The sequence below is a fragment of the Salmo salar genome, chromosome ssa16, assembly GCF_905237065.1.
Source record: "Salmo salar chromosome ssa16, Ssal_v3.1, whole genome shotgun sequence".
Lineage (NCBI taxonomy): Eukaryota > Metazoa > Chordata > Actinopteri > Salmoniformes > Salmonidae > Salmo > Salmo salar.
This window is the reverse complement of record NC_059457.1, coordinates 68557019-68584925: the sequence shown is the minus strand read 5'-3', so window position 1 is coordinate 68584925 and position 27907 is coordinate 68557019. Positions and strand designations below refer to the sequence as shown.

Sequence of the window (27907 nt, the reverse complement as noted above, 5' to 3'; positions counted from 1 at the left end):
GGGGTTTGAGAAGTGAATGAGAAAAGCAAAAAAATATTCTTTAGTCGTTAATTTATCTAAAGGCACAACCTAGATTCGAGCCAATGTATTAAGCAGTTGAACATGGTATTACTACAACCTCGTGAAAGTGAAAACAACGTTATATCGAAGGAGTGCTTTTGATATGACGGCATGCACATGCGCAGTACAGCGTGAGACGACCGTTAAACCCGATTACGTATTTCTGCGCATGAGTTTAGCGAGCCAACATCACCATGACTTCGCCTACAAGCGTTTTCGGGGATTTCTATTGGAGAAGCAGTTTCTGCCTATCTTCATACTGTATTGTCTTTGGTACTAGTATATTATAAAAACGTTAGGTGTAATAACCGCACAAACAGAACACATGCGGTTGGTTTGGACAAAGCCAGTGGATGCTGATTGATGACTTGCTGCTTTGAATAGGATGATTATTTCAGACTGTTAGTACCGAAAGTCAGTTTACAGTTTATTCAAGTCTATAATTAGGTTAAATTTTTTGGTAAATGATGCTTGTGACTGACAAAATGCACATTGGAATTATTGGAATCCTACTGGGCATGTACTTGAAGGTAAGAATGCACACGCGTGTTTGAAAAAGCTGGGCATGTTTGGCAAAGGTACATACATATACACTGAGTGTAAGAAAACATTAGGAACACCTTCATAATACTGAGTTGCAGTCCCTATTGCCCTCAGAACAGCCTCAGGTCGTCGGGACATGGACTATAAGGTGTCAAAAGCGTTCCAAAGGAATGCTGGCCCATGTTGAATCCAATGCTTCCCACAATTGTATCAAGTTAGCTGGATGTCTGTTGGACCATTCTTAATACACACGGGAAACTGTTGAACGTGGAAAAACCCAGCAGTGTTGCAGTTCTTGACACACTCAAACTACTACCATACCCTGTTCAAAGGCACTTAAATATTTTAACTTTCCCATTCACATTTGAATTGACACATATCACAATCCATGTCTCAAGGCTTCACAATCATTCTTTAACCTGTCTCCTCACCTTTATCTATACTGAGTTGAAGTGGATTTAACAGGTGACATCAATAATAGATCATAGCTTATACCTGGGCAGTCTACTATGTAATGGAAAGAGAATCTAGGTTGAAGGTTGTTTTTAGATTTCGAGAAAATTAGAAACTAAGGAATACTTATTTTTATGTTTTGTGCACTCAGTGCCTTCAGAAAATATTCACACTTAACCTTTTCCAAATTGTGTTGTTACAAAGTGGGATACATTTTTTTTTTTTAATTGTCAACGATGTACACAATACTTTAATATAAAAGTGGGGGGGAAAATCTAACATTTTGTAAAAAAAATATATATATATATATATATTAGGAAGGTGTTCCTAATGTTTGGTACACTCAGTCTATATTATTTTCACATTTAGTGGAGACTACAGCAGTGAGTCTTATCTGGGTATGTCTCTCTAAGAGTTTTCCACAGCAGGATTGTGAAACATTTGCACATTATTATTTTCAGAATTCTTCAAACTCTGTCAAATAGGTTGTTGATCATTGCTAGACAACCATTTTCAGATCTTGCCATAGGTTTTAAAGCAGATTTAAATCAAAACTGTAACTCGGCAACTCAGGAACACTCCAGTGTAGATGTGGCCTTATGTTGTTTGTCATTGTCCTGCTGAAAGGTGAATTAATCTCCCAGTGTCTGGTGGAAAGCAGACATAACCAGGTTTTCTTCTAGGATTTTGCCTGTGCCCATTCCAACAATTACAAGCATACCCATAACATGATGCAGCCACCACTATGCTTGAAAATATGGAGTGGTACTCTCCATGTGTTGTGTTGAATTTCCCCCAAACATAACACTTTGTATTCAGGACAAAAAGTACATTGTTTGCAAAATTCTTTGCAGTATTACTTTAGTGCCTTGTTGCAAACAGGATGCATGTTTTGGAATATTTTTGTTCTGTACAGGCTTCTCTTTTTTCACTCTGTCAATTAAGTTAGTATTGTGGAGTAACTACAATGATGATCCATCCTCAGTTTTCTCCTATCACAGCCATTAAACTCTAACTGTTTTAAAGTCATCATTGGCCTCATGGCGAAATCCCAGAGTGGTTTCCTTCCTCTCCAGCAACTGAGTTTGGAAGGACACCTGTATATTTGTAGTCACTGGGTGTATTGATACGCCATCCAAAGTGTAATTAACTTCGCAATGCTCAAAAGGATATTCAATATCTGCTTTTTAACATTTTTACCCATCTACCAATAGGTGCCCTTCTTTGCGAGGCATTGGAAAACCTCCATGGTCTTTGTGGTTGAATCTGTGTTTGAAATTGACGAGTTGGGGCACCTTACAGATAATTGTATGTGTGGGGTACAGAGATGAGGTAGTCATAAAAAAAAAAATCAACATGCAACTTATTATGCGACTTGTTAACAAATGTTTACTCCTGAACTAATTTAGGCTAGCCATAACAAAGGGGTTGAATACTTATTGACTCAAGACATTTCAGCTTTTTATTAATTTGTAAACATAAAACAACAAAAAAATACATAATTCCTCTTAATTCCAGTGACCAAAAAACTAAATTTAATCCATTCTAAATACAGTCTAACAACAAAATGTGGAAAAGGTCAAGGGGTGTGAATACCTTCCGAAGGCACTGTAGGCTATGGGGAGATGACACATGCACCCATTCTTTTTGTTTTTAACTATGAAAGGTTCAAGCAGACTGTGAGCCGTACATCATTCTTATTAGAGAGGAGGAGCGGTGCCTTCATGAGTTGCGACTGCATAATGTGTCCAAAACTCCCCAACCAGGTGAGATGAGACCGTTTGTATTTTTCCCCTTAGAAATTCATACCCAGCATGGTTTGTCATCTTTTCCTAAGCTAAACAAATATAGGTTAACATGTTCCTTCTCTATTCCATGATAGTCAATGTTCTTAGAATTTGTTTATTTAATGGCATTATATGATATGCATGCAACATAAGAGTAAAATCATTTCCAGTCCCACAGGTATCAAAATCTGAAACAGCGCCACACATCAGCGCATCACTGGGAACCAGGCCAGTTTGACAGTGGACTAGGTTTCCCTCTAGTGGCAGTATAGAGTAGGTTACATCTCAACATACAGTATTATCGTTGTAGTTACTTACCCACTTTGAGTTCAACATTACTGTCACGTTGGTGAGAACAGTTCATCAGATTATCAGAACTGTTTGTCTTGCTCCTCTTGTTATTACTGGACTATGGGCGGCAGGTAGCCTAAGAGCCTTGGGCCAGTAACCAAAAAGTTTCCTGGTTCGAATCCCCGAGCCGACTAGGTGAAAAATCTGTTGATGTGCCCTTGAGCAAGGCACTTAACCCCAATTGCTCTTATAAGTCACTCTGGATAAGAGAGTATAAATGACTAAAATGTAAATAATTCACAATGACCAAACAAGGACTGCCGTTGTACTGTTTGCCTTATAATGCATGACAACAAACCACCAAACACATGTATAGATAGCCCCCCCAAAAAATGTTTTACAAATTATTTACACACTTTGATTATAATTTGAGAGATAAAAGAAAACAGTACCTGATTTGTTTTTCTTATTCAGACTGCCAGGGTATGTGGGACCACTTGAATTGCTGGTCTCCTGCTTTTGTAGGGGAAACTGCATCACAGAACTGTCCCAATTTCTTCAAATCAGAAGGTGAGAAACCCCCACCACATTTCAGGCTGTTACGATGTGTGTGTTAGACCCCCACCCCTGGCTGTTACGATGAGTTAGACCCCCAACCCACCCCTGGCTGTTATGTGTGTTAGACCCCCACCCCTGGCTGTTATGTGTGTTAGACCCCAACCCACCCCTGGCTGTTATGTGTGTTAGACCCCCCAACCCACCCCTGGCTGTTATGTGTGTTAGACCCCCCAACCCACCCCTGGCTGTTATGTGTGTTAGACCCCCAACCCACCCCTGGCTGTTATGTGTGTTAGACCCCCAACCCACCCCTGACTGTTATGTGTGTTAGACCCCCAACCCACCCCTGGCTGTTATGTGTGTTAGACCCCCCAACCCACCCCTGGCTGTTATGTGTGTTAGACCCCCACCCCACCCCTGGCTGTTATGTGTGTTAGACCCCCAACCCACCCTTGGCTGTTATGTGTGTTAGACCCCCAACCCACCCCTGGCTGTTATGTGTGTTAGACCCCCACCCCACCCCTGGCTGTTATGTGTGTTAGACCCCCAACCCACCCCTGGCTGTTATGTGTGTTAGTTAGTTAATGATCCACCACCAAAATCATTTGTTTCCATTCAATACAAAAATGTTTGTCTTTCTACCATAAACTGTCGATTGATGCTCATACAGGCGATCGACTAAAAGGACAGAGGAGTAGTATAGAGTTCATAAAAGGTCTGCTTGTGGAAACAGCGGCATCGTGAAGTGATTTATGACAACCTTACATAACACAAATGAAGCCTGCAATAACTACTGCCTGCACTAAAATACCTGAGAGATTGAAACTGCGTACTATGTAGGTCTTAGAAAATCTCATACTTAGGTTATTTGAACAGTACAGTAAGTAAGTATTGATGAGGCTGTATGATTTTCCAGGTAAAGTGTACCGGAACTGCACAGACACGGGCTGGACGGACACATTCCCTCCTTACGAGCATGCATGTTTCAACGAAACCTTACACTTACTTGGAGAGGTGGGTACATGTGTACTTATAGTATGTGCTACATTACTGGTTTTGTCTTTGATTCAGGACAATTACTTAAAAATAAGGGAAAGCCATAAGTGTTGAGCATTGATTTAAAAATACATGGACAATTTATGTAAAACAATTCTTACCCCAGGCCTATTTTTCCTCCCAGTCACATGACTCCCACATGTACTTCCCCTACGTGAAGACCATGTACACCGCAGGCTACGCTCTCTCTCTAATCTCTCTCACCATCGCCATCACCATCCTCTGTCTCTTTAGGTGAGAAACAGAGAATCAAGTCTAAGAAACTGTTATGATAAGAAATATGATAATCCATTCGGGTACCCAATAAACTACGCTGTCATCAACATGCGTATCTTCATATTGGGTCTCAGTGGCAGATTAAACATACTACAAAAGCATGTTGGTCAGGGAGGACATTTCAAACTGCTTTTACACTTCTCCTGTTGTCTAGGAAACTGCACTGCACCAGAAACTACATCCACATCCAACTCTTCATTTCCTTCATCCTGCGTGCTACCTTCATCTTCATCAAAGATTCTGTGCTCTTCACCGATGAAGACTTCTACCACTGTGATGACTACCCAGTACGTATATACTGTACTTTGTAGTGACTGTCAATGCATGTGTGAATGGATGAACACATTGGTAGAGAAATTAGTATAGTGTGTGAAAGTGGAATATCTCACTTTTGTAACTATTGAAAATACACTGCTCAAAAAAATAAAGGGAACACTTAAACAACACAATGTAACTCCAAGTCAATCACACTTCTGTGAAATCAAACTGTCCACTTAGGAAGCAACACTGATTGACAATACATTTCACATGCTGTTGTGCAAATGGAATAGACAACAGGTGGAAATTATAGGCAATTAGCAAGACACCCCCAATAAAGGAGTGGTTCTGCAGGTGGGGACCACAGACCACTTCTCTGTTCCTATGCTTCCTGGCTGATGTTTTGGTCACTTTTGAATGCTGGCGGTGCATTCACTCTAGTGGTAGCATGAGACGGAGTCTACAACCCACACAGGTGGCTCAGGTAGTGCAGCTCATCCAGGATGGCACATCAATGCGAGCTGTGGCAAGAAGGTTTGCTGTGTCTGTCAGCGTAGTGTCCAGAGCATGGAGACGCTACCAGGAGACAGGCCAGTACATCAGGAGACGTGGAGGAGGCCGTAGGAGGGCAACAACCCAGCAGCAGAACCGCTACCTCCGCCTTTGTGCAAGGAGGAGCAGGAGAAGCACTGCCAGAGCCCTGCAAAATGACCTCCAGCAGGCCACAAATGTGCATGTGTCTGCTCAAACGGTCAGAAACAGACTCCATGAGGGTGGTATTAGGGCCCGACGTCCACAGCTGGGGGTTGTGCTTACAGCCCAACACCGTGCAGGACGTTTGGCATTTGCCAGAGAACACCAACATTGGCAAATTCGCCACTGGCGCCCTGTGCTCTTCACAGATGAAAGCAGGTTCACACTGAGCACGTGACAGACGTGACAGAGTCTGGAGACGCCGTGGAGAACGTTCTGCTGCCTGCAACATCCTCCAGCATGACCGGTTTGGTGGTGGGTCAGTCATGGTGTAGGGTGGCATTTCTTTGGGGGGCCGCACAGCCCTCCATGTGCTCGCCAGAGGTAGCCTGACTGCCATTAGGTACCGAGATGAGATCCTCAGACCCCTTGTGAGACCATATGCTGGTGCGGTTGGCCCTGGGTTCCTCCTAATGCAAGACAATGCTAGACCTCATGTGGCTGGAGTGTGTCAGCAGTTCCTGCAAGAGGAAGGCATTGATGCTATGGACCGCCCATTCCCCAGACCTGAATCCAATTCAGCACATCTGGGACATCATGTCTCGCTCCATTCACCAACGCCACGTTGCACCACAGACTGTCCAGGAGTTGGCGGATGCTTTAGTCCAGGTCTGGGAGGAGATCCCTCAGGAGACCATCCGCCACCTCTCCAGGAGCATGCCCAGGCGTTGTAGGGAGGTCATACAGGCACGTGGAGGCCACACACACTACTGAGCCTCATTTTGACTTGTTTAAAGGACATTACATCAAAGTTGGATCAGCCTGTAGTGTGGTTTTCCACTTTCATTTTGAGTGTGACTCCAAATCCAGACCTCCATGGGTTGATAAATTGGATTTCCATTGATTATTTTTGTGTGATTTTGTTGTAAGCACATTCAACTATGTAAAGAAAATAGTATTTAATAAGATTATTTCTTTCATTCAGATCTAGGATGTGTTGTTTAAGTGTTCCCTTTATTTTTTTGAGCAGTATATTTGTTTTGATAAAGGTTGTTCATCTTTCAACATGATATGGACATACTAAAATACCCATCCTATATACACACAAAAGTATGTGGACAACCCTTCAAATGAGTGGATTCGGCTATTTCAGCCACACCCGTTGCTTACAGGTGTATAAAATCGAGCACACAGCCATGGAATCTCCATAGAGAAACATTGGCAGTAGAATAGCCTTACTGAAGAGGTCTGTGACTTTCAACGTGGCACTGTCATAGGATGCCACCTTTCCAAGAAGTCAGTTCGTCAAATTTCTGCCCTGCTAGAGCTGCCCCGGTCAACTGTAGAAATTGTCTGTCCTCGGTTGCAACAATCACTACTGAGTTCCAAACTGCCTCTGGAAGCAGCGTCAGCACAACAACTGTTCGTCGGGAGCTTCATGAAATGGGTTTCAATGGCAGAGCAGGCGACTGCTCGGCTATTGACATGCGCAATGCCAAGCGTCGACTGGAGTGGTGTAAAGACCCCCGCCATTAGACTCTGGAGCAATGGAAACGTGTTCTCTGGAGTGCTGAATCACGCTTCACCATCTGGCAGTCCGACAGATGAATCTGGGTTTGGCGGATGCCAGGAGAACGCTACATGCCCCAATGCATAGTGCAAACTGTAAAGTTTGATAGAGGAGGAATAATGGTCTGGGGCTGTTTTTCATGGCCCCTTAGTTCCAGTGAACGGAATCTTAACGCTACAGCATACAATGACATTATAGACGATTCTGTACTTCCAACTTTGTGGCAACAGTTTGGGGAAGGCCCTTTCCTGTTTCAGCATGACAATGCCCCCATGCACAAGCGAGGACCATACAGAAATGGTTTGTCGAGATCGGTGTGGAAGAACTTGACTGCCCTGCATAGATCTCTGACCTCAACCCCATTGAACACCTTTGGGATAAATTGGAACACTGACTGCGAGCCTGGCCTAATCGCCCAACATCAGTGCCCGACCTCACTAATGGGGGGGTGCAACTCCATATTAATGCCCATGATTTTGGAATAAGATGTTTGACTAGCAGGTATCCACATATTTTTGGTCATGTAGTGTACATATCTTTTCTCATCATATCCTGTAGGTGGTGTGTAAGTTTGTGGTGATGTTCTCCAACTACTGCATCATGGCTAACTACAGCTGGCTGCTGGTGGAGGGACACTACCTCCACACCCTGGTCAGCCTCTCCTTCTTCTCCAAGAAGAAACACCTTTGGTGGTACATCATCCTGGGCTGGGGTACGGACCCCTGTCCACTCTTCATTACAACAAAACTACTGATACCATGTCATTGTCATCTAGCAATGTCAAGTCATTCCGATCTGTTAAGAGACAGACTTGATAGTGAACTATTAACTGAAATGAGAGGGATTGGATTTAACTAAACCATTTTTGTTTTTCTTCATAGGTTTGCCAATGATTGTCATTGTATCCTGGGGCTTGGCAAAATACTTCTATGAGGATGAAGGGTAAGATACAGATTAATGGGATGTCATAGACTATTTTAAACAGATGACAATTGCATCATCATAGTTCACATACATGAATATGTTTCCCTTTCTCCTCAAGCTGCTGGGAGACAAGGGTACATGACTGGGTTTGGTGGATTCTCAGATTACCAGTCCTGCTCTTCATAATCGTAAGTGCATCAATCGCTGTTGATAACTAATGATTAGGCCAATGCATTGTTCAAGATTGTTCAAGACGGAATACCAGGGCGCATTCTTAGAGCATGCACAGACCAGCTGGCAAGTGTCTTCACAGACATTTTCATCCTCTCCTTGTCCCAGATTATAATCCTAACATGTTTCAAGCTGACCACCATTGTACCTGTTCCCAGGAACTCCAAGGTAAACTGCCTAAATGACTATCACCTTGTAGCACATCACATCTGTAATTATGAAGTGTGTTGGAAGGCTGGTCATGTCACACATCAACACCATCATCCCAAACAACCTGGAACCACTCCAATTAGCATACTTCCCCAACAGATCCACAGATTATGCTCTCAATTGCATTTCACACTGCCCTTTCCCACCTGGACAAGAGAGGAAATAACTATGTGAGATTGCTGTTCATAAACTACAGCTCGGCGTTCAACACCATATTCCCCTCCAAACTCGGGACCATTGGACTGAACCTGGATCCTGGACTTCCTGACAGGCCGGCCCCAGATGGTGAGGGTAGGCAGCAACACCTCCGCCATGCTGACCCTCAACACGGGGGCCCTACAGGGGTGTGTGCTTAGTTCACCCACAACTCCAGTTTGCTGACGACAACGGTGGTAGGCCTGATCACCGATGGTGATGAGACAGCATACAAGGAGGAGGTAAGAGACTTGGCAGTGTGGTGCCAGGACAACAGCCTCTCCCTCAATGTCAGTAAGACCAAGGAGCTGAGCGTGGACTGCAGGAGAGAGGGGAGAGCATATCCCAATCCACAATGACGGAGCTGTAGTGGAGCAGGTTGAGTGTTTCAAGTTCCTTGGCGTCCACATCATTAAGAATTTAACATGGTGTAAACACACATCCACACAGTCGTGAAGAGAGCACAACAATGTCTCTTACCCCTTGGGCCGAAAAGATTTGGCATGGGCCCTCGGATCGTCAAAAAGTTCTACAGCTGCACCAGAGAGCATTTTGACTGGGTGCATGACCGCTTGGTATGGAAAATGCAACGACCCAGACCGCAAAGCGCTACAGCGGGTGGCGCGGAAGGCTTACTATTATACTGGGACCGAGCTCCCTGCCATCCATGGGCCGGATTCACAAAACCTTAAGAAGAGATTTCTTCTTAACTGCCATTTTTTCCTTAACTATAGACTTATGAAGAAAGTTAAGCAAAGTTGCTATTGCTCAAAGTTATTGGAAATGTAAATGTTTTCCCTATGTTTCTTCCTAATAAAAAAGTTTAGAAGAAATGGGATTCTTGGTCTTGAAAATAATGTTTTAGGATTTCTTCTTGTAAAAAAGTTAAGAAGAAATGATATTCTTCAAAATAATGTTTTAGGATTTCTTCTTGGAAATGTACTTAGCTTTAGGACAGCTAAACCCTTGTCTTCTGACGAATGGATACTTTTGTAACCATGAACGTTTTCTTGCGCCACTGCCACCGACACAGAAAATCTCCCCCCTTCCAGAATTCTCCCCACCTTCGCGTTCTTCATTGCTGTTCTGCTCTGCACTCCGTTGTGAGTTTAGACTACATTTCACTGATCTTAGTAGCAGAAAGCATTTTTGTCTGCAGTTTTCGGTTTGGCTATTTGATTCAAGTGTATGAGGCGGTTGTAGCTTGTATGGCGCCCTGGGCGAACCCCCCTCCAGTGCCCGCACCCGGGGGCGCCCTGTGCAGCCCACGGCAAGATGCCACCCTGGGCGTCTGCTCATGTCGTCCGTACCTAAATCCGCTACTGATTTGTATGAGTCTATAAATACATCTCTTCGCCAAAATTCGTCATCTCTCCCATGTCTTATTCGACGAGTGTTTTTGAAAGTGTAAGGATAATAATTCAGTCATAGCTGTTCTGAAATGTTTATTGCTTGCCAACATTTTATTCCCTCATCTATGTTTAATATAACACACATACATTCATTATTCATTTTGGTTGCCTATCCTGACGTGAAGTTTGTTCTATAGAAAGTATTTGACTCTTATGTGTGCTACAGAAAGTATTAGTCTCTAACCACAAAATTAAGGAAAATATAAGGGGGGGGTTCTGTCAGGGGGGAGATTTTTGGCACAACACCGGCCCCAGGACCTCCATATCAGGCAGTGTCAGAGGGAGGCCCGAAAAATTGTTAAAGACACCCACCAAAGTTCACTGTTCACTCTACTACAGTCCGGCAAGTGGTACCGGAGCATCATCTCTCCGACAGGCTCCGAGACAGCTTCTACCCCAAGCCATAAGACGGCTAAATAGCCATAAATAGTCCGGGTAACCATTTAATTAACTATTTGCATTGACCCTATCTTGCACTGACTCATTCAGTTGTTCTTTATTTTTACTATTTTCTGTGTTTACTCATTTAGTTTTTCTTTATTTTTTACTATTTTCTGTATTGTAGAATAATAGTGAAGACATCAAAAACACACATGAAAACACACATGTAGTAACCAAAAAATCGAATCAAAATATATTTTAGATTCTTCAAAGTAGCCACCCTTTGCCTTGATGACAGCTTTGCACACTCTTGGCATTCTCTCAACCAGCTTCACCTGGAATGCTTTTCCAACAGTCTAGAAAGGAGTTCCCACATATGCTGAGCACTTGTTAGCTGCTTTTTCTTTACTCTGTCGTCCAACTCATCCCAAACCATCTCAATTGGGTTGAGTTTGGGTGATTGTGGAGGCCAGGTCATCTGATGAAGCACTCCATCACTCTCCTTGGTCAAATAGCCCTTACACAGCTTGGAGGTGTGTTGGCTTATTGTCCTGTTGAAAAACAAATGACAGTCCCACTAAGCCCAAACCAGATGAGAGGCGTATTGCTGCAGAATGCTGTGGTAGCCATGCTGGTTAAGTGTGACTTGAATTCTAAATAAATCACTGACAGTGTCACCAGCAAAGCACCATCACACCACCTCCTCTATGCTTCATGGTGGGAACTACACATGCAGAGATAATCGGTTCACCTACTCTGAGTCTCACAAAGACACGGCAGTTGGAAACAAAAACCTCAAATTTGGACTCATCAGACCAACGGACAGATTTCCACCGGTCTGATGTCCATTACTTGTGTTTCTTGACCCAAACAAGTCTTCTTATTGGTGTCCTTTAGTAATGGTTTCTTTGCAGCAATTCAACCATGAAGGCCTGATTTATGCAGTCTCCTCTGAACAGTTGATGTTGAGATGTATGTGTTACTTGAAATCTGTGAAGCATTTATTTGGGCTGCAATCTGAGGTGAAGCTAACTCTAATGAACTTACCCTCTGAAGCAGAGGTAACTCTGGGTCCTCCTTTCCAGTGGGCATGGACTACAAGGTGTCAAAAGCGTTCCACAGGGATGCTGGCCCACGTTGACTCCAATGCTTCCCACAGTTGTGTCAAGTTAGCTGGATGTCCTTTGAGTGGTGGAGCGTTCTTGATACACAAAGGAAACTGTTGAGCATGAAAAACCCTGCAGCTTGCATTTCTTGACACATTCAAACCGGTGCACCTGGCACCTACTACCACTCCCCATTCAAAGGCACCTAAATCTTTTGTCTTGCCCATTCACCCTCTGAATAGCACACATACTCAATCCATTGTCTCCTCCCCTTCATCTACACTGATTGGAGTGGATTTAACAAGTGACATGAATAAGGGATCATAGCTTTCACCTGGTCGGTCTGTCATGGAAAGAGCAGGAGTTCTTAATGTTTTGTACACAAGAAAGACCATACACCATCATATGCTGCTACTCTGTGCTTTATTTATTACGTATCCTGATGCCTAATCACTTTACCCTGCCTGTGCCTCATACCCCTGCACATTGATCTGGTACTCCCTGCTACAGTGCATTCGGAAATTATTCAGACACCTTGACTTTTTCCACATTACAGCCTTATTCTAAAATAGATTCAATACATTTCTCTCATCAATCTACACACAATGAGGTCGAAGGAATTGCCCGTAGAGCTCCGAGACAGGGTTGTGTCGAGGCACAGATCTGGGGAAGGGTACAAACAAGTTTCTGCGGCATTGAAGGTCCCCAAGAACACAGTGGCCTCCATCATTCTGAAATGGAAGAAGTTTGGAACCACCAAGACTTCCTAGAGCTGGCCGCAGGGTCGAACTGAGCAATCAGGGGAAAAGGGCCTTGCTCAGGGAGATGGCCAAGAAACCGTTGGTCACTCTGACAGAGCTCTAGAATTCCTCTGTGGAGATGGGAGAACCTTCCAGAAGGACAACCATCTCTGCAGCACACCACCAATCAGGCCTTTATGGTAGAGTGGCCAGACGGAAGCCACTCCTAAGCACATGACAGTCCGCTTGGAGTTTGCCAAAAGGCACCTAAAGACTCTCAGACCATGGGAAACAAGATTGAACTCTTTGGCCTGAATGCCAAGTGTCACGTCTGGAGGAAACCTCGTGCCATTCCTACGGTGAAGCATGGTGGTGGCAGCATCATGCTGTGGGGATGTTTTCAGCGTCAGCGACTGGAAGACTAGTCAGGATCGAGGGAATGATGAATGAAGCAAAGTACAGAGACATCCTTGATGAAAATCTGCTCCAGAGCGCTCAGGACTTCAGACATTGGCGAAGGTTCACCATCCAACAGGACAACAACCTTAATCACACAGCCAAGACAACGCAGGAGTATCTGCAGAGAAGAATGGGAGAAACTCCCCAAATATAGGTGTGCCAAGCTTGTAGCGTCATACCCTAGAAGACTCGAGGCTGTAATCACTGCCAAAGGTGCTTCAAAGTACTGAGTAAAGGGTCTGAATACTTACGTAAATGTGATCAGTGAATTTTTTTTATACATTTGTAAACATTTCTAAAAACCTGTTTTTGCTTTGTCATTATGGGGTGATTGATGAGGGGGGGGGAATCTATTTAATCAATTTTTCTAAGGCGTGAAACGTAAAAGAAAAAGTCAAGCGTTCTGAATACTTTCCAAATGCACTGTAGCTTCATTCTTGTATTTTTTATATATATATATATATATATATTTTACTGCATTGTTGGAAAAGGCTCGTAAGCAAGCATTTTCACTGTTAGTCTCCACCCATTGTATCCGGTGTAGGTGACATAAAAAACTAATTGTATGTAACTGATCATGTAAATATTAGTTTCACTCCCTATGGTAATCATTCGTTGCCATTTCATTGCAGATTAATTTGGTATTTTTTCTGAGTATCATAAGAATTCTGGTGGGGAAACTGCGGATGCCAGACATGCATGGAAATGAATTCAGCCAATACAAGTGAGTTGTCAACATGACCATACTGTACTAATACCAAAGGATTTCAAGGATGTTTATTCTGCAGGCTAAAATAATAACTTAATTGCTTACGAGTGTTACAGTACCTGTGCTAACTTTCTGTAAGCGTTGCCCTGTCAATCCTGAAAGACCAGCACAACGGCAAACTAATGGAATCTCTCAAAACATGTGTACAGTATTGATTCATGTCTTTTGTGTATTGTAAAATTGCATATTTTCCTTGGATATTTTCAGGAGACTTACCAAATCGACTTTTCTTTTGGTGACCCTCTTTGGTTTGTATTACATCCTCTTTGCCTTCTTACCCATCAAAGTCAGTGGTTTAACTTACAAAATATGGACCTTTGTTGAGCTGGCTCTTGCATCAACACAGGTAATTTTGACTTTGACTTTTCTTTTTTTACTTTGCGGGAATACTATTTGATGTCTAAATTCCCCTTTCTTCCTTTCCAGGGCTTTGGAGTTGCTGTTCTTTACTGTTTTCTAAATGGGGAGGTAGGTTTTTGTCCCATTTCTCAAAACTATTATGTAAGTTGAAATAAGTGGTATAAGTGCTATTGCTAATATTACGCAGCAGCCCTGATTAACTAGTGCTCGATGATACACTATCTCCATCCCCATCCCCTCCAAACCTCCACACACAGGTACAGTACGAGGTACAGAGGAGATGGCGCAGGTGGAGGCTGAAGCAGCATCTACACGGGGAGCCCAGACAGCATGGTTCCATGAGCCAAAGCGTCTCTCCCCTTACCCAGGTCTCCTTGCTTCCCTGTTCCGGACCGGCCAGCCTGGCATGACCTTTGACCCCCCTCTCAACCCACCAAATCACTGGTGATCTCCTAGACATACCGGTTAAAAACGCTTATATAGATGACTCTCTCAAGACATCAAATTAACTTAAGTTCTGAAACTTTCTTGAACTTGAGGAATGGTCCACAGAATCACTTGGCCACTCTTGAAGACTTGGACATGGCATGGGAAACAGCACTGTACTGTGATTTTGTGCCATTCCCTCAAGCTCAAGCAACATTTCTAGGACTATGGACAGTGGACTAGGCCTGAAGATCTAAGACATTTGGGTTCAGTGGAAATCCTAAGAAATAGGAACATATTCAAAAAGCGGAAGTAGGACTCAGATCTTCATCATCAACATGTGAAAGAGAAATCCTGGAAAGAGGTCTGGTTATGACCAGCCTTTTGTCCAGAGAATTTATCAACATGATTGAAAATTCTCACTTTTTATTATACTTTGAAGACAGATCTTTTAAGAAACATCATTTACTGTTCTTTAGCACCAATGTACTGTATTTTCCAAAAATTTGACATTTTCTGAAATAAATACTAAGATCAAGGGCTGCACTTTTTCAACAGGATAACAACAAATTGCTGGTGAGTGGTCTAAAACTGTGATCTTGGTTGTCTCTTGACACTTTACCCATGTAAATGTCAGATTTGGTCCCTCGTCTTGTTCATTGTAACTTATTATAAACTGGGTGGTTCGAGTCCTGAATGCTGATTGGCTGACAGCCATGGTATATCAGACCTTATACACCACGGGTATGACAACACATTTATTTGTACTGTTCTAATTACATTGGTAGCCAGTTTATAATAGCAATAAGGGACCTCTGGGATTTGTGGTATATGGCCAATATACCACGGCTAAAGAATGTTCTTAGGCACGACGCAAAGTGGAGGCCATATACCACACCCCCGTGGGCCTTATTGCTTAATTATAAAATGGTTCTTCTAAGAAAAATGTGCACTAATGTCTTTAAGATAACCTCTACATTGGGTACTTTGCTTTCATTTCTTCCACAAAGGCAATATATTCTTTTATGGCATCTTCTTTGGACTTTCCTATTGGATTGAAAATAGAAACAGGACACATTGAAGATTTGTGTTACATTGAAAACAGAGAGAGTGCAAAAGCAGAATAATACATTGTCCAAAATACTTACCTTCCTGTGCTTTCCAACCATCCCATTTAGATTTTCCTTGGAAGTCAAATATTCCCGGACGCTCTGTGGACACAACGCATACATCTTAAAGTTACTCTTACAACCAAAAATATTGCTTTAACTGGCAGGTATTGGCAGTCTGAAAGACACTTGCCCATCGGACAAGCCGGGAGTCTTTTTTTGGTTACCCGAAGATTATGATCACTTGATTGTTAATGTAAAAATAAGATGCACTGAATAGTAAAAAGCAACAATTTCTAAGAATTTACTGACTTACAGTGGGGGGAAAAAGTATTTAGTCAGCCACCAATTGTGCAAGTTCTCCCACTTAAAAAGACGAGAGAGGCCTGTAATTTTCATCATAGGTACACTTCAACGATGACAGACAAAATGAGAAAAAAAAATCCAGAAAATCACGTTGTAGGATTTTTAATGAATTTATTTGCAAATTATGGTGGAAAATAAGTATTTGGTCAATAACAAAAGTCTATCTCAATACTTTGTTATATACCCTTTGTTGGCAATGACACAGGTCAAATGTTTTCTGTAAGTCTTCACAAGGTTTTCACACACTGTTGCTGGTATTTTGGCCCATTCCCCTATGCAGATCTCCTCTAGAGCAGTGATGTTTTGGGGCTGTCGCTGGGCAACACTGACTTTCAACTCCCTCCAAAGATTTTCTATGGGGTTGAGATCTGGAGACTGGCTAGGCCACTCCAGGACCTTGAAATGCTTCTTACGAAGCCACTCCTTTGTTGCCCGGGCGGTGTGTTTGGGATCATTGTCATGCTGAAAGACCCAGCCATGTTTCATCTTCAATGCCCTTGCTGATGGAAGGAGGTTTTCACTCAAAATCTCACGATACATGGCCCCATTTATTCTTTCCTTTACATGGATAAGTCGTCCTGGTCCCTTTGCAGAAAAACAGCCACAAAGCATGATGTTTCCACCCCCATGCTTCACAGTAGGTATGGTGTTCTTTGGATGCAACTCAGCATCCTTTGTCCTCCAAACACGACGAGTTGAGTTTTTACCAAAAAGTTCTATTTTGGTTTCATCTGACCATATGACATTCTCCCAATCCTCTTCTGGATCATCCAAATGCTCTCTAGCAAACTTCAGACGGGCCTGGACATGTACTGGCTTAAGCAGGGGGACACGTCTGGCACTGCAGGATTTGAGTCCCTGGCGGCGTAGTGTGTTACTGATGGTAGGCTTTGTTACTTTGGTCCCAGGTCATTCACTAGGTCCCCCCGTGTGGTTCTGGGATTTCTGCTCACCGTTCTTGTGATAATTTTGACCCCACGGGGTGAGATCTTGCGTGGAGCCCCAGATCGAGGGAGATTATCAGTGGTCTTGTATGTCTTCCATTTCCTAATAATTGCTCCCACAGTTGATTTCTTCAAACCAAGCTGCTTACCTATTACAGATTCAGTCTTCCCAGCCTGGTGCAGGTCTACAATTTTGTTTCTGGTGTCCTTTGACAGCTCTTTGGTCTTGGCCATAGTGGAGTTTGGAGTGTGACTGTTTGAGGTTGTGGACAGGTGTCTTTTATACTGATAACAAGTTCAAACAGGTGCCATTAATACAGGTAACGAGTGGAGGACAGAGGAGCCTCTTAAAGAAGAAGTTACAGGTCTGTGAGAGCCAGAAATCTTGCTTGTTTGTAGGTGACCAAATACTTATTTTCCACCATAATTTGCAAATAAATTCATTAAAAATCCTACAATGTGATTATCTGGATTTTGTTTTCTCATTTTGTCTGTCATAGCTGACGTGTACCTATGATGAAAATTACAGGCCTCTCTCATCTTTTTAAGTGGGAGAACTTGCACAATTGGTGGCTGACTAAATACTTTTTTCCCCCACTGTATAGTTCATGTAAGAAAATCATTAAATTGAAAATAAATTCATTAGGCCCTAATCTATGGATTTCACATGACTGGGAATACAGATATGCATCTGTTGGTTACATATACCTTAAAAGAAAAAGTAGGGGCGTGGATCAGAAAACCAGTCAGTATCTGGTGTGACCACCATTTGCCTCATGCAGCCCGACACATCTTGCCATAGAGTTGATCAGGCAGTTGATTGTGGAATGTTGTCCGACTTGCCTTCAATGGCTGTGCGAAGTTGCTGTATTATGTCGTACACATCCATTCAGAGCTTCCCAAACATGCTCAATGGGTGACGTGTCTGGTGAGTATGCAGGTCATGGAAGAACTGGGACATTTTCAGCTTCCAGGAATTGTGTACAGATCCTTGCGACATGGGGCCGTGCATTATTATGATGAAACATGAGGCGATGACGGCGGACAAATGGTACGACAATGGGGCTCAGGATATCGTCACGGTACATCTACATTCAAATTGCCATCGATAAAATACAATTGTGTTCGTTGTCCGTAGCTTATGCCTGCCCATACCGTAACCCCACTGCCACAATGGGGCACTCTATTCACAATGTTGACATCAGCAAATCGCTCACCCACACATGCTGTCTGCCATCTGCCCGGTACAGTTGAAACCGGGATTCATACGTGAAGAGCACACTTCTCCAGTCTCCCTCAAAGGTGAGCATTTGCCTACTGAAGTCGGTTACAACGTCAAACTACAGTTGGGTCAAGACCCTGGTGAGGACGACTGGCACACAGATGAGCTTCCCTGAGATGGTTTCTAACAGTTTGTGCAGAAATTCTTTGGTTGTGCAAACCCAGTTTCATCAGCTGTCCTGGTGGCTTATCTCAGACCATCCTGCTTGTGAAGAAGCAAGATGTGGAGGTCCTGGGCTGGCGTGGTTACACGTGGTATGCGGTTTTTATGCCAGTTGGAAGTACTACCAAATTCTCTAAAATGACCTTGGAGACGGCTTATGATAGAGAAATGCAGATTAAATTCTCTGGCAACATCTCTGGTGTACATTCCTGCAGTCATCTTGCCAATTGCACATTCAGTAAAAACTTGAGGGACAAAACTGCACATTTTAGAGTGGTCTTTTGTTCCCAGCACAAGGTGCACCTATGTAACGATTATGCTGTTTAATCAGCTTCTTGATATGCCACACCTGTAAGGTGGATGGATTATCTGGGCAAAGGAGAAATGCTCACTAACAGGGATGTAAACAAATTTGTGCCCAACATTTGGGAGAAGTAAGCTTTTTGTGCATTTTTCCGGGATCTTTTATTTCTGCTCATGAAACATGGGACCAACACTTTATATGTAGCATTTTTTTTTCAGTATATTTACATGCAGAAGTGCCATATAGTAAATACATTCTCAGAGCAGGCTCAACTTGCCCGACTGCCATACATTGTCTGTCTTTCACAAAGATCAGTTTCAGGCTTACAGGAATTCTTTGCAATTTGGTTGTTTTCAAGTCTTAAATAACCTGCCCAATGGGGCAACCTCAGCATGCTCAACTGGTGCAACTGTTCAGGTCACTTGCCGCAGGAAATAGGGCAACCCTTCATGTCAATCCCTGAATGTTTTTAAACCTGTTTACTCACAGACAAAAAGGCAGCTAAACAATTGATATGTCAATACATTTCATAACTCTTGAGAAATGTACATCGAGACATAATTATAAGCCTTGTAATAAGACACTTTAAAAGGCTGATACCTGCTTATAAGTAGAGTCAGAGGTTTTGGGGCACTGAGGCACTACTTTTATTGGTATTTACTGCATCATCCACTAGCTCTGCTGCAGGTAGGAAATCCTAGGAAATATTCTGTAATTGACACAAGCTGTCTCCACATGTGTGTGTTTGGCAGGGGCATTGCCTAAGCCAGGGGATGCGTAGCTCTGCTGATCTTAAATCGCACAAAATCTATTATTTGGCAGGGAATACTGTTTGTAGATCAGTGACTCTAAACCTCACTTTGCTCAAACTGATCGTCCCCAACGGACTCCAAAGTTGTCAATTAGGGGCAGTTTAAGGGAGAGTCAATGAAACCAACCATAAAAGTGCTATACGTTGTAGCAAACTTCGGGGGTAGCCCCAACCGAGACTTGAACCTGTGAATGTCAAGCCAACACATGAACCGTTACGCCAAGAGCGTACAGTTAAGGTGTTGGCTTGACAGTCTCTGGATCCGGGTTCGAGTCCTTGTCGGGGCTTCTCCCCGAATACACTTCATTATACTTTCATGGTTGGTTTCAATGACTCTCCCATTTAACTGCCCTTAATTAAAACAATTTAGCTACAACTTCAAGTCCGTTGGAGAGGATAAGTTTGAGAAAAGTGAGGAGTACAAATAGTATTCCCTGCCAAATAATAGGCTTTGTGCGATTAAGATTCACAGAGCTACACCTCCCTTGGCTTAAGCGATCCCCGCGCCAAACAGACATAGATTGATTAAGTGGAGAAAGCTTGTGTCAATTGGAGAAGATTTCCTATCTGCAGCAGCACTAGTGGACAATGCTGGAAATATCGGTAAAAGCATAGTGCCTCAAAGTGCCCCAAAACTCCTGGCCACAAGTTGTAAGTACAGTGTATTCAGAAAGTATTCAGAACCCTTGACATTTTGTTACATTACAGACGTATTCTTAAATGGATTCAATTGTTGCTTTTCCTCAACAATCTACACACAGCACGAATGACGAAGCAAAATCAGCTTTAGAAATTCTTTCAAATGTATATAAAAAAAACAGAAATATTACATTTACATAAGTATTCAGACCCTTTACTCAGTACTTTGTTGAAGCATCTTTGGCAGTGATTACAGCTTCAAGTCTTCTTGGGTATGACGCTACAAGATGGCACACCTGTATTTAGGGAGTTTCTGCCATTCTTCTCTGCAGATCCTCTCAAGCTCTGTCAGATTGGATGGGGAGTGTTGCTGCACAGCTATTTTCAGGTCTCTCCAGAGATGTTAGGTTCAAGTCGGGGCTTGGATGGGCCACTCAAGGACATTCAGAGACTTTCCGAAGCCACTCCTGCGATGTCTTGGCTGTGTGCTTAGAGTCTTTGTTCTGTTGGAAGGTGAACCTTCGCCCCAGTCTGAGGTCCTGAGCACTCGGGAGAAAGGATCTCTCTGTACTTTGCTCCGTTTATCTTTCCCTCGATCGTGACTAGTCTCCCAGTCCTTAACGCTGAAAAACATCCCCACAGTATGATGCTGCCACCACCATACTTCACCGTAGAAATGCTGTCAGGTTTCCTCCAGATGTGACGCTTGGCATTCAGGCCAAGGAGTTCAATCTTGGTTTCATCATAACAGAGAATCTTGTTTCTCATGGTCTGAGTCCTTTAGGTGCTTTTTGGTAAACTCCAAGCGGGCTGTCATGTGCCTTTTACTGAGAAGTGGCTTCCATCTGGCCACTCTACCATAAAGACCTGATTGGTGGAGTGCTGCAGAGATGGTTGTCCTTCTGGAAGGTTCGCCAATCTCCAGAGAGGAACTCTGGAGCTCATTCAGAGTGACCATCGAGTTCTTGGTCACCTCCCTTACCAAGGCCCTTCTCCGGGGCAGTCCTCTTCTGGCTGTGCCGGGTGGAGATTATAAGTGTACACGGCCATTTAAGGCCAGATTGTTCTTCAAGATGTTCATAGATGACCAGCAAGGTCAAATAATAATCACATTAGTTGTAGGTCAGTACCTCAGGAGTAAATGTCAGTTGGCTTTTCATTGTCAAGCACTCAGAGGTCGAGACAGCAGATGCGGTAGAGAGAGAGTCGAAAACAGCAGTTACGGGACAAGGTAGCACGTCCGGTGAACAGGTCAGAGTTCCATAGCCACAAGCAGAACAGTTGAAACTTGAGCCGCAGAATGACCAGGTGAACTGGGGACAGCCAGGAGTCATCAGGACAGGTTGTCCTGAGGTAAGATCCTAGGGCTCAGGTCCTCCAGGAGGGGAGAGAGGGCGAGAGAGAGAATTAGAGAGAGCATACTTAAAAGTCACACAGGACACCAGATAAAACAGGAGAATTACACCAGATATAACAGACTGATCCTAGCCCACCGGCACATAGACTATTGCAGCATAGATAATGGAGACTGAGACAGGGGTGGGTCGGGGAACACTGTGGCCCCGTCCAACGATATCCCCGGACCGGGTCAACCAGGCAGGATATAACCCCACTCCCTTTGAGAAAGCACAGCCCCCACACCACTAGAGGAATATCAACAGACCACCAACTTACTACCCTGAGACAAGGCTGAGTATAGCCCACGAAGATCTCCTCCACCGCACGAGCCCGAGGGGGGCGCAAAACCGGACCGGAAGATCACGTCTGTGACTCAACCCACTCAAGTGACGCACCCCTCCTAGGGACAGCATGGAATAGCAATAGGGTCAGAGGCAGAGAATCGCAGTGGAGAAGGGGGAGCCGGCCAGTCAGAAACAGCAAGGGCAGTTCGTCGATCCAGTGCCTTGCCGTTCACCTTCACACCCCTGGGCCAGACTAAACTCAATCATAGGACCTACTGAAGAGATGAGTCTTCAGTAAGGACTTCAAGGTCGAGAATGCGTCTCTCACATGAATAAGCAGATCAATCCATAAAAATGGTGCTCTATAGGAGAAAGCCCTGCCTCCAGCTGTTTGCTTAGAAATTCTAGGGACAATAAGGAGGCCAGTGTCTTGTGACTGTAGCGTACGTATGTATGGCAAGACCAAATCGGAGAGATAGGTAGGAGCAAGCCCATGAAATGCTTTGTAGATTAGCAGTAAAACCTTGAAATCAAACCTAGCCTTAACAGGAAGCCAATGTAGAGAGGCTAACACTGGAGTAATATGATCGCATTTTTTGTTTCCAATCAGGATTCTAGCAGCCGTGTTTAGAACTAACTGAAGTTTATTTAGTGCTTTATCCAGGTAGCCGGAGAGTAGAGTATTGCAGTAGAATAATCTAGAAGTGACAAAAGCATGGATTAGCTTTTCTGCATCAGTTTTGGACAAAAAGTTAGATTTTTGCAATGTTACGGAGATAGAAAAAAGCTGTCCTTGAAATATTATTGATATGTTCGTCAAAAGAGAGATCCAGAGTAATGCCGAGGTCCTTCACAGTTTTATTTGTGACGACTTTACAACCTTCAAGAATAATTGTCAGATCCAACAGCAGATCTATTTCTTGGGACCTAGAACTAGCATCTGTTTTGTCTGAATTAAAAGTACAAAATATCCCACCCTCCACTTCCTTATGTCTAAAACAGGCTTCCAGGGTAGGCAATTTTGGGAATTCACCATGTTTCATCAAAATGGACAGCTGTGTGTCGTCCACATAGCAGTGAAAGTTGACATTGTGTTTCTGAAAGACACAACCAAGAGGTAAAATATATAGTGAAAACAATAGTGATCCTAAAATTTTACCTTGAGGAACCCTGAAACTTACAATTGATTTGTCAGAGGACAAACCATCCACAGAGACAAACTGATATCTATCCGACAGATAAGATCCAAACCAGGCAAGAACTTGTCCGTGTAGACCAATTAGGGTTTCTAATCTCTCCAAAAGAATCTGGTGATCAATGGTGTCAAAAGCAGCACTAAAGTCTATGAGCATGGGGACAGATGCAGAGCTTTGGTCTAACACTATTAAAAAAGGAAATTGACCACCTTCACGAGTGCAGTCTCAGTGCTATGATGGGGTCTAAAACCAGACTGAAGCAATTCGTATACATCATTTTTCTTCAGGAAGGCAGTGAGTTGCTGTGCAACAGCTTTTTCCCAAACATTTTTTTGGAGGAATGGGAGATTCGATATAGGCAGATCGTTATTTACATATTCTGGGTCACGGTTTGGCTTTTTCAAGAAAAGCTTTATTTCCATCACTTTTAGTGAGTTTGGTACACATCCAGTTGATAGGGAGCCATTTATTATGTTCAACATAGGAGGGCCAAGCACAGGAAGTAGCTCTTTCAGTGTTTAGTTGGAATAGGGTCCAGTAAGCAGCTGGAAGGTTTAGAGGCCATGACTATTGTCTCCATTGATCCTAGGTCCTGGCAGTTCTGTGCAAACTCAGGACAACTGAGCTTTGGAGAAATACGCAGATTCAAAGTGGAGTCCGTAATTTGCTTTCTAATGATCATGATCTTTTCATCGAAGAAGTTCATGAATTTATCACTGCTGAAGTGAAAGCTATCCTCTCTTGTTGAATGTTGCTTTTTAGTTAGCTTTGCAACAGTATCACATTTTTGGGGGGGATTGTTCTTATTCTCCTCAATTAGGTTGGAAACATAGCATGATCGAGTAGCAGTGAGGGCTCTTTGATATTGCACGGTACGGTCTTTCCAAGCTAGTTGGAAGCCTTCCAGTTTGGTGGAGCGCCATTTCCATTTCAACTTTCTGGAAGCTTGCTTCAGGGCTCGGGTATTTTCTGTATACAAGGGAGCAAATTTCTTGTGACAAATGTTTTTTGTTGTTAGGGGTGCGACTGCATCTAGGGTATTAAGCAAGGTTAAATTAAGATCTTCAGTTAGGTGGTTAACCGATTTTTGTAAACCTTGGGTAGGTGGAGGGAATCGAAGGGCATCTAGGAATCTTCGCGTTGTCCGAGAATTTATATCACAGCTTTTGATGATCCTTGGTTGGGGTCTGAGCAGATTATTTGTTGCGATTGCAAACGTAATAAAATGGTGGTCCGATAGTCCAGGATTATGAGGAAAAACATTTAGATCAACAATATTTACCCACGGGACAAAACTAGATCCAGGGTATTTCTGTGGCAATGAGTAGGTCCGGAGACATGTTGGACAAAATCCACTGAGTCGATGATGGCTTCAAAAGCCTTTTGGACTGGGTCTGTGGACTTTTCCGCGTAAATATTAAAGTCACCAAAAATTTGAATATTGTCTGCCATGACTACAAGGTCCGATAGGAATTCAGGGACCTCAGTGAGGAATGCTGTATACGGCCCAGGAGGCCTGTAAACAGTAGCTATAAAAAGTGATTGAGTAGGCTGCATAGATTTCATGACTCGAAGCTCAAAAGATGAAAACGCCGTCATTTTTGTTGTTGTTGTGAATTGAAATTTGCTCTCATAAATGTTAGCAACACCTCCACCTTTGAGGGATGAGCAGGGGATATAGTCACTTGTGTAACCAGGAGGAGAGGCCTCATTTAAAACAGTAAACTCATCAGGCTTGAGCCATGTTTTAGTCAGGCCATGGACATCAAGATTATGACAAGTGATTAGTTCATTGACTGACTGCCTTGGAAGTGAGGTATCTAACATTAAGTTGCCCTATTTTGAGATGTGAGATCTCACAATCTCTTTCGATAATGACAGGAATGGAGGAGGTCTTTATTCCAGTGAGATTGCTAAGGTGAACACCGCCATGTTTTGTTTTGCTCAACCTAGGTCGAGGCACAGGCACGGTCTTAATGGGGATAGCTGAGCTGACTACACTGACTGTGCTAGAGGCCGACTCCACTAAGCTGGCTGCCTGCACCCAACTCATTGTGGAGCTAGAGGAGTTAGAGCCCTGTCTAAGTTGAGGGATAAGATGAGAGCACCCCTCCAGCTAGGATGGAGTCCGTCACTCCTCAGCAGGCCAGGCTTGGACCTGTTTGTGGGTGAGTCCCAGAAAGAGGGACAGTTATCTACAAATTCTATCTTTTGGGAGGGGCAGAAAACAGTTTTCAACCAGCGATTGAGTTGTGAGACTGCTGATGAGCGAGGAAAAAAATGAAAAATTGGTAAATGTATTAAAAGTAAAAACCAAACATTTTGGCAGATAGCGAAGTAGCAACAAACAGCACGGAGACAAGTCTGGAAGATGAGGGCGGAACGATTGAGTCGGGTTTGTCCCCACAGAGGATGAAAGGGTCTGAATACTTATGTAAATAACTTTTTTTTTATATATATACATTTGCAACAATTTCTAAAAACCTGTTTTTGCTTTGTCATTATGGGGTAGTGTGTCTAGATTGATTAAAAAATATATATATATTTCACCTTTATTTAACCAGGTAGGCTAGTTGAGAACAAGTTCTCATTTGCAACTGCGACCTGGCCAAGATAAAGCAAAGCAGTTCGACACATACAACAACACAGAGTAACACATGGAATAAACAAACATACAATCAATAATACAGTAGAAAAATCTATATACAGCATGTACAAATGAGGTAGGATAAGAGAGGTAAGGCAATAAATAGGCCATGGTGGCAAAGTAATTACAATATAGCAATTAAACACAGGAGTGGTAGGATGTGCAAAGATGAATGTGCAAGTTGAGATACTGGGGTGCAAAGGAGCAAGATAAATACATAGATACAGTATGGGGATGAGGTAGATTGGATGGGCTATTTACAGATGTGCTATGTACAGGTGCAGTGATCTGTGAGCTGCTCTGACAGCTGGTGCTTAAAGCTAGTGAGGGAGGTAAGAGTCTCCAGCTTCAGAGATTTTTGCAGTTTGTTCCAGTCATTGGCAGAAGAGAACTGGAAGGAGAGGCGGCCAAAGGAAGAATTGGCTTTGGGGGTGACCAGTGAGATATACCTATTGGAGCGCATGCTACAGGTGGGTGCTGCTATGATGACAAGTGAGCTGAGATAAGGCGGGGCTTTACCTAGCAGAGACTTGTAGATGACCTGGAGCCGGTGGGTTTGGCGACGAGTATGAAGCGAGGGCCAGCCAACAAGAGCATACAGGTCGCAGTGGTGGGAAGTATATGAGGCTTTGGTGACAAAACGGATGGCACTGTGATAGACTGCATCCAATTTGTTGAGTAGAGTGTTGGAGGCTATTTTGTAAATGACATCGCCAAAGTCGAGGATCGGTAGGATGGTCAGTTTTACGAGGGTATGTTTGGCAGCACGAGTGGAGGATGCTTTGTTGCGAAATAGGAAGCCGATTCTAGATTTAATTTTGGATTGGAGATGTTTAATGTGAGTCTGGAAGGAGAGTTTACAGTCTAACCAGACACCTAGGTATTTGTAGTTGTCCACATATTCTAAGTCAGAGTCGAAAGCCTTAGCCAGGTTGATGAATACGGAAAATGTTTTATTTAATCCATTTTAGGACAAGGCTAACGTAACAAAATGTGGAAAAAGTCAAGGGGTCTGAATACTTTCCGAATGCACTTTATGTAATTATATCTTGATGCTTAAAGTGGTACCAGAAAGATTAGGCAATAATCAGGGATTTGGCTTTGAGGTGCAGCCTGTAGAACAGGTTGAACAGAATGACTCACTTGTGTTGACGTTGCCAAGTGTCGCCTGCTTGTACAAACCATATACTACTGCTAGTTCAGCGTAGCTAGGTTGTACCGTCAGCCTCCTCACCTCATCGGCAGCCTTTTCAAATTCAGCCTTTAGAAAAAAATACAAAAAATACATTGTTTTGTATTGCTATCTTTGTGGGGACCAAAGAATTGATTCCCATCCAAAATCCTATTTTCCCTAAACCTAACCATAACCCTAACCCCAAACCCTAAACCTAACATAGCATTTTTTGTTGTTGTGGGGACCGACAAAATGTTCCCACTTGTTAAAATTGTCCTTGTTTTACAATCCTTGTGAGGACTTCTGGTACCCAGAAGGTAAAAAAATATATACAAAAATCCATATATACAGACAATATGTATATAATAACTTAGCTTATGTCAAAGAAAATACTTGCACATCACATTGTGCCATGTGTTAACAATATTTGTATCCGACTGAAAATAGGATGAGTACCTTAACACAAAAAAAAATCTCACTATGACAAAGTCAAGCCTATGTGCCACACAGTGAAAATTAATACCTACACTAAGCTAAATGCAGTAGCTTCATAACAGATAAACTGCAACAAAAAATGTTTTTTAAAGAAATGCACAGTAGATTCAAGTATTAACACCTGGAAGGTATCAGTAACATTTTGACAGATGACTTTGGGTTAGATACTGCCCAAATAAAATAAAAAATAACTACATTTCTGCTTACCATAGACATGTTGTTCCCCAGAAAAAGACCCAGCTACTCCTTGCATGTGAAAATGCTCACTTCCGCGATTCGTCTTATCTTTCACCTTTGAGTAGGTGGTGGCATCTCAAATTCCATTGGAAATGCGGAAG

The 27907-nt window shown here is 43.1% G+C and overlaps 2 protein-coding genes across 4 annotated transcripts; one reads left to right on the top strand and one right to left on the bottom strand.

Moving 5' to 3' along the window:
- Positions 1-323: 323 nt before the first annotated feature.
- LOC106574429 (secretin receptor) lies at positions 324-15300 on the top strand. 3 transcript variants are annotated; one of them, XM_014150312.2, is made up of 13 exons: positions 324-590; positions 2723-2822; positions 3609-3704; positions 4609-4706; positions 4873-4982; positions 5179-5311; positions 8104-8257; positions 8427-8487; positions 8588-8657; positions 13836-13927; positions 14180-14318; positions 14399-14440; positions 14590-15300. In XM_014150312.2, exons 1-13 carry the CDS (start codon positions 525-527, stop codon positions 14740-14742), a joined length of 1314 nt encoding a protein of 437 aa, XP_014005787.1. In that variant the 5' UTR covers positions 324-524; the 3' UTR covers positions 14743-15300. The 3 variants fall into 3 exon arrangements, with proteins under 3 accessions (XP_014005787.1, XP_045553595.1, XP_045553594.1); XM_045697639.1 differs by having other exon boundaries at positions 4855-4982; positions 14180-14220; XM_045697638.1 differs by having other exon boundaries at positions 4855-4982.
- LOC106574430 (acyl-CoA-binding protein) lies at positions 15168-27892 on the bottom strand. The gene is made up of 4 exons (XM_014150316.2): positions 27777-27892; positions 27044-27161; positions 15907-15969; positions 15168-15805 (listed from the first exon to the last, which is right to left on the bottom strand). Exons 1-4 carry the CDS (start codon positions 27783-27785, stop codon positions 15732-15734), a joined length of 264 nt encoding a protein of 87 aa, XP_014005791.1. The 5' UTR covers positions 27786-27892; the 3' UTR covers positions 15168-15731.
- Positions 27893-27907: the final 15 nt, after the last annotated feature.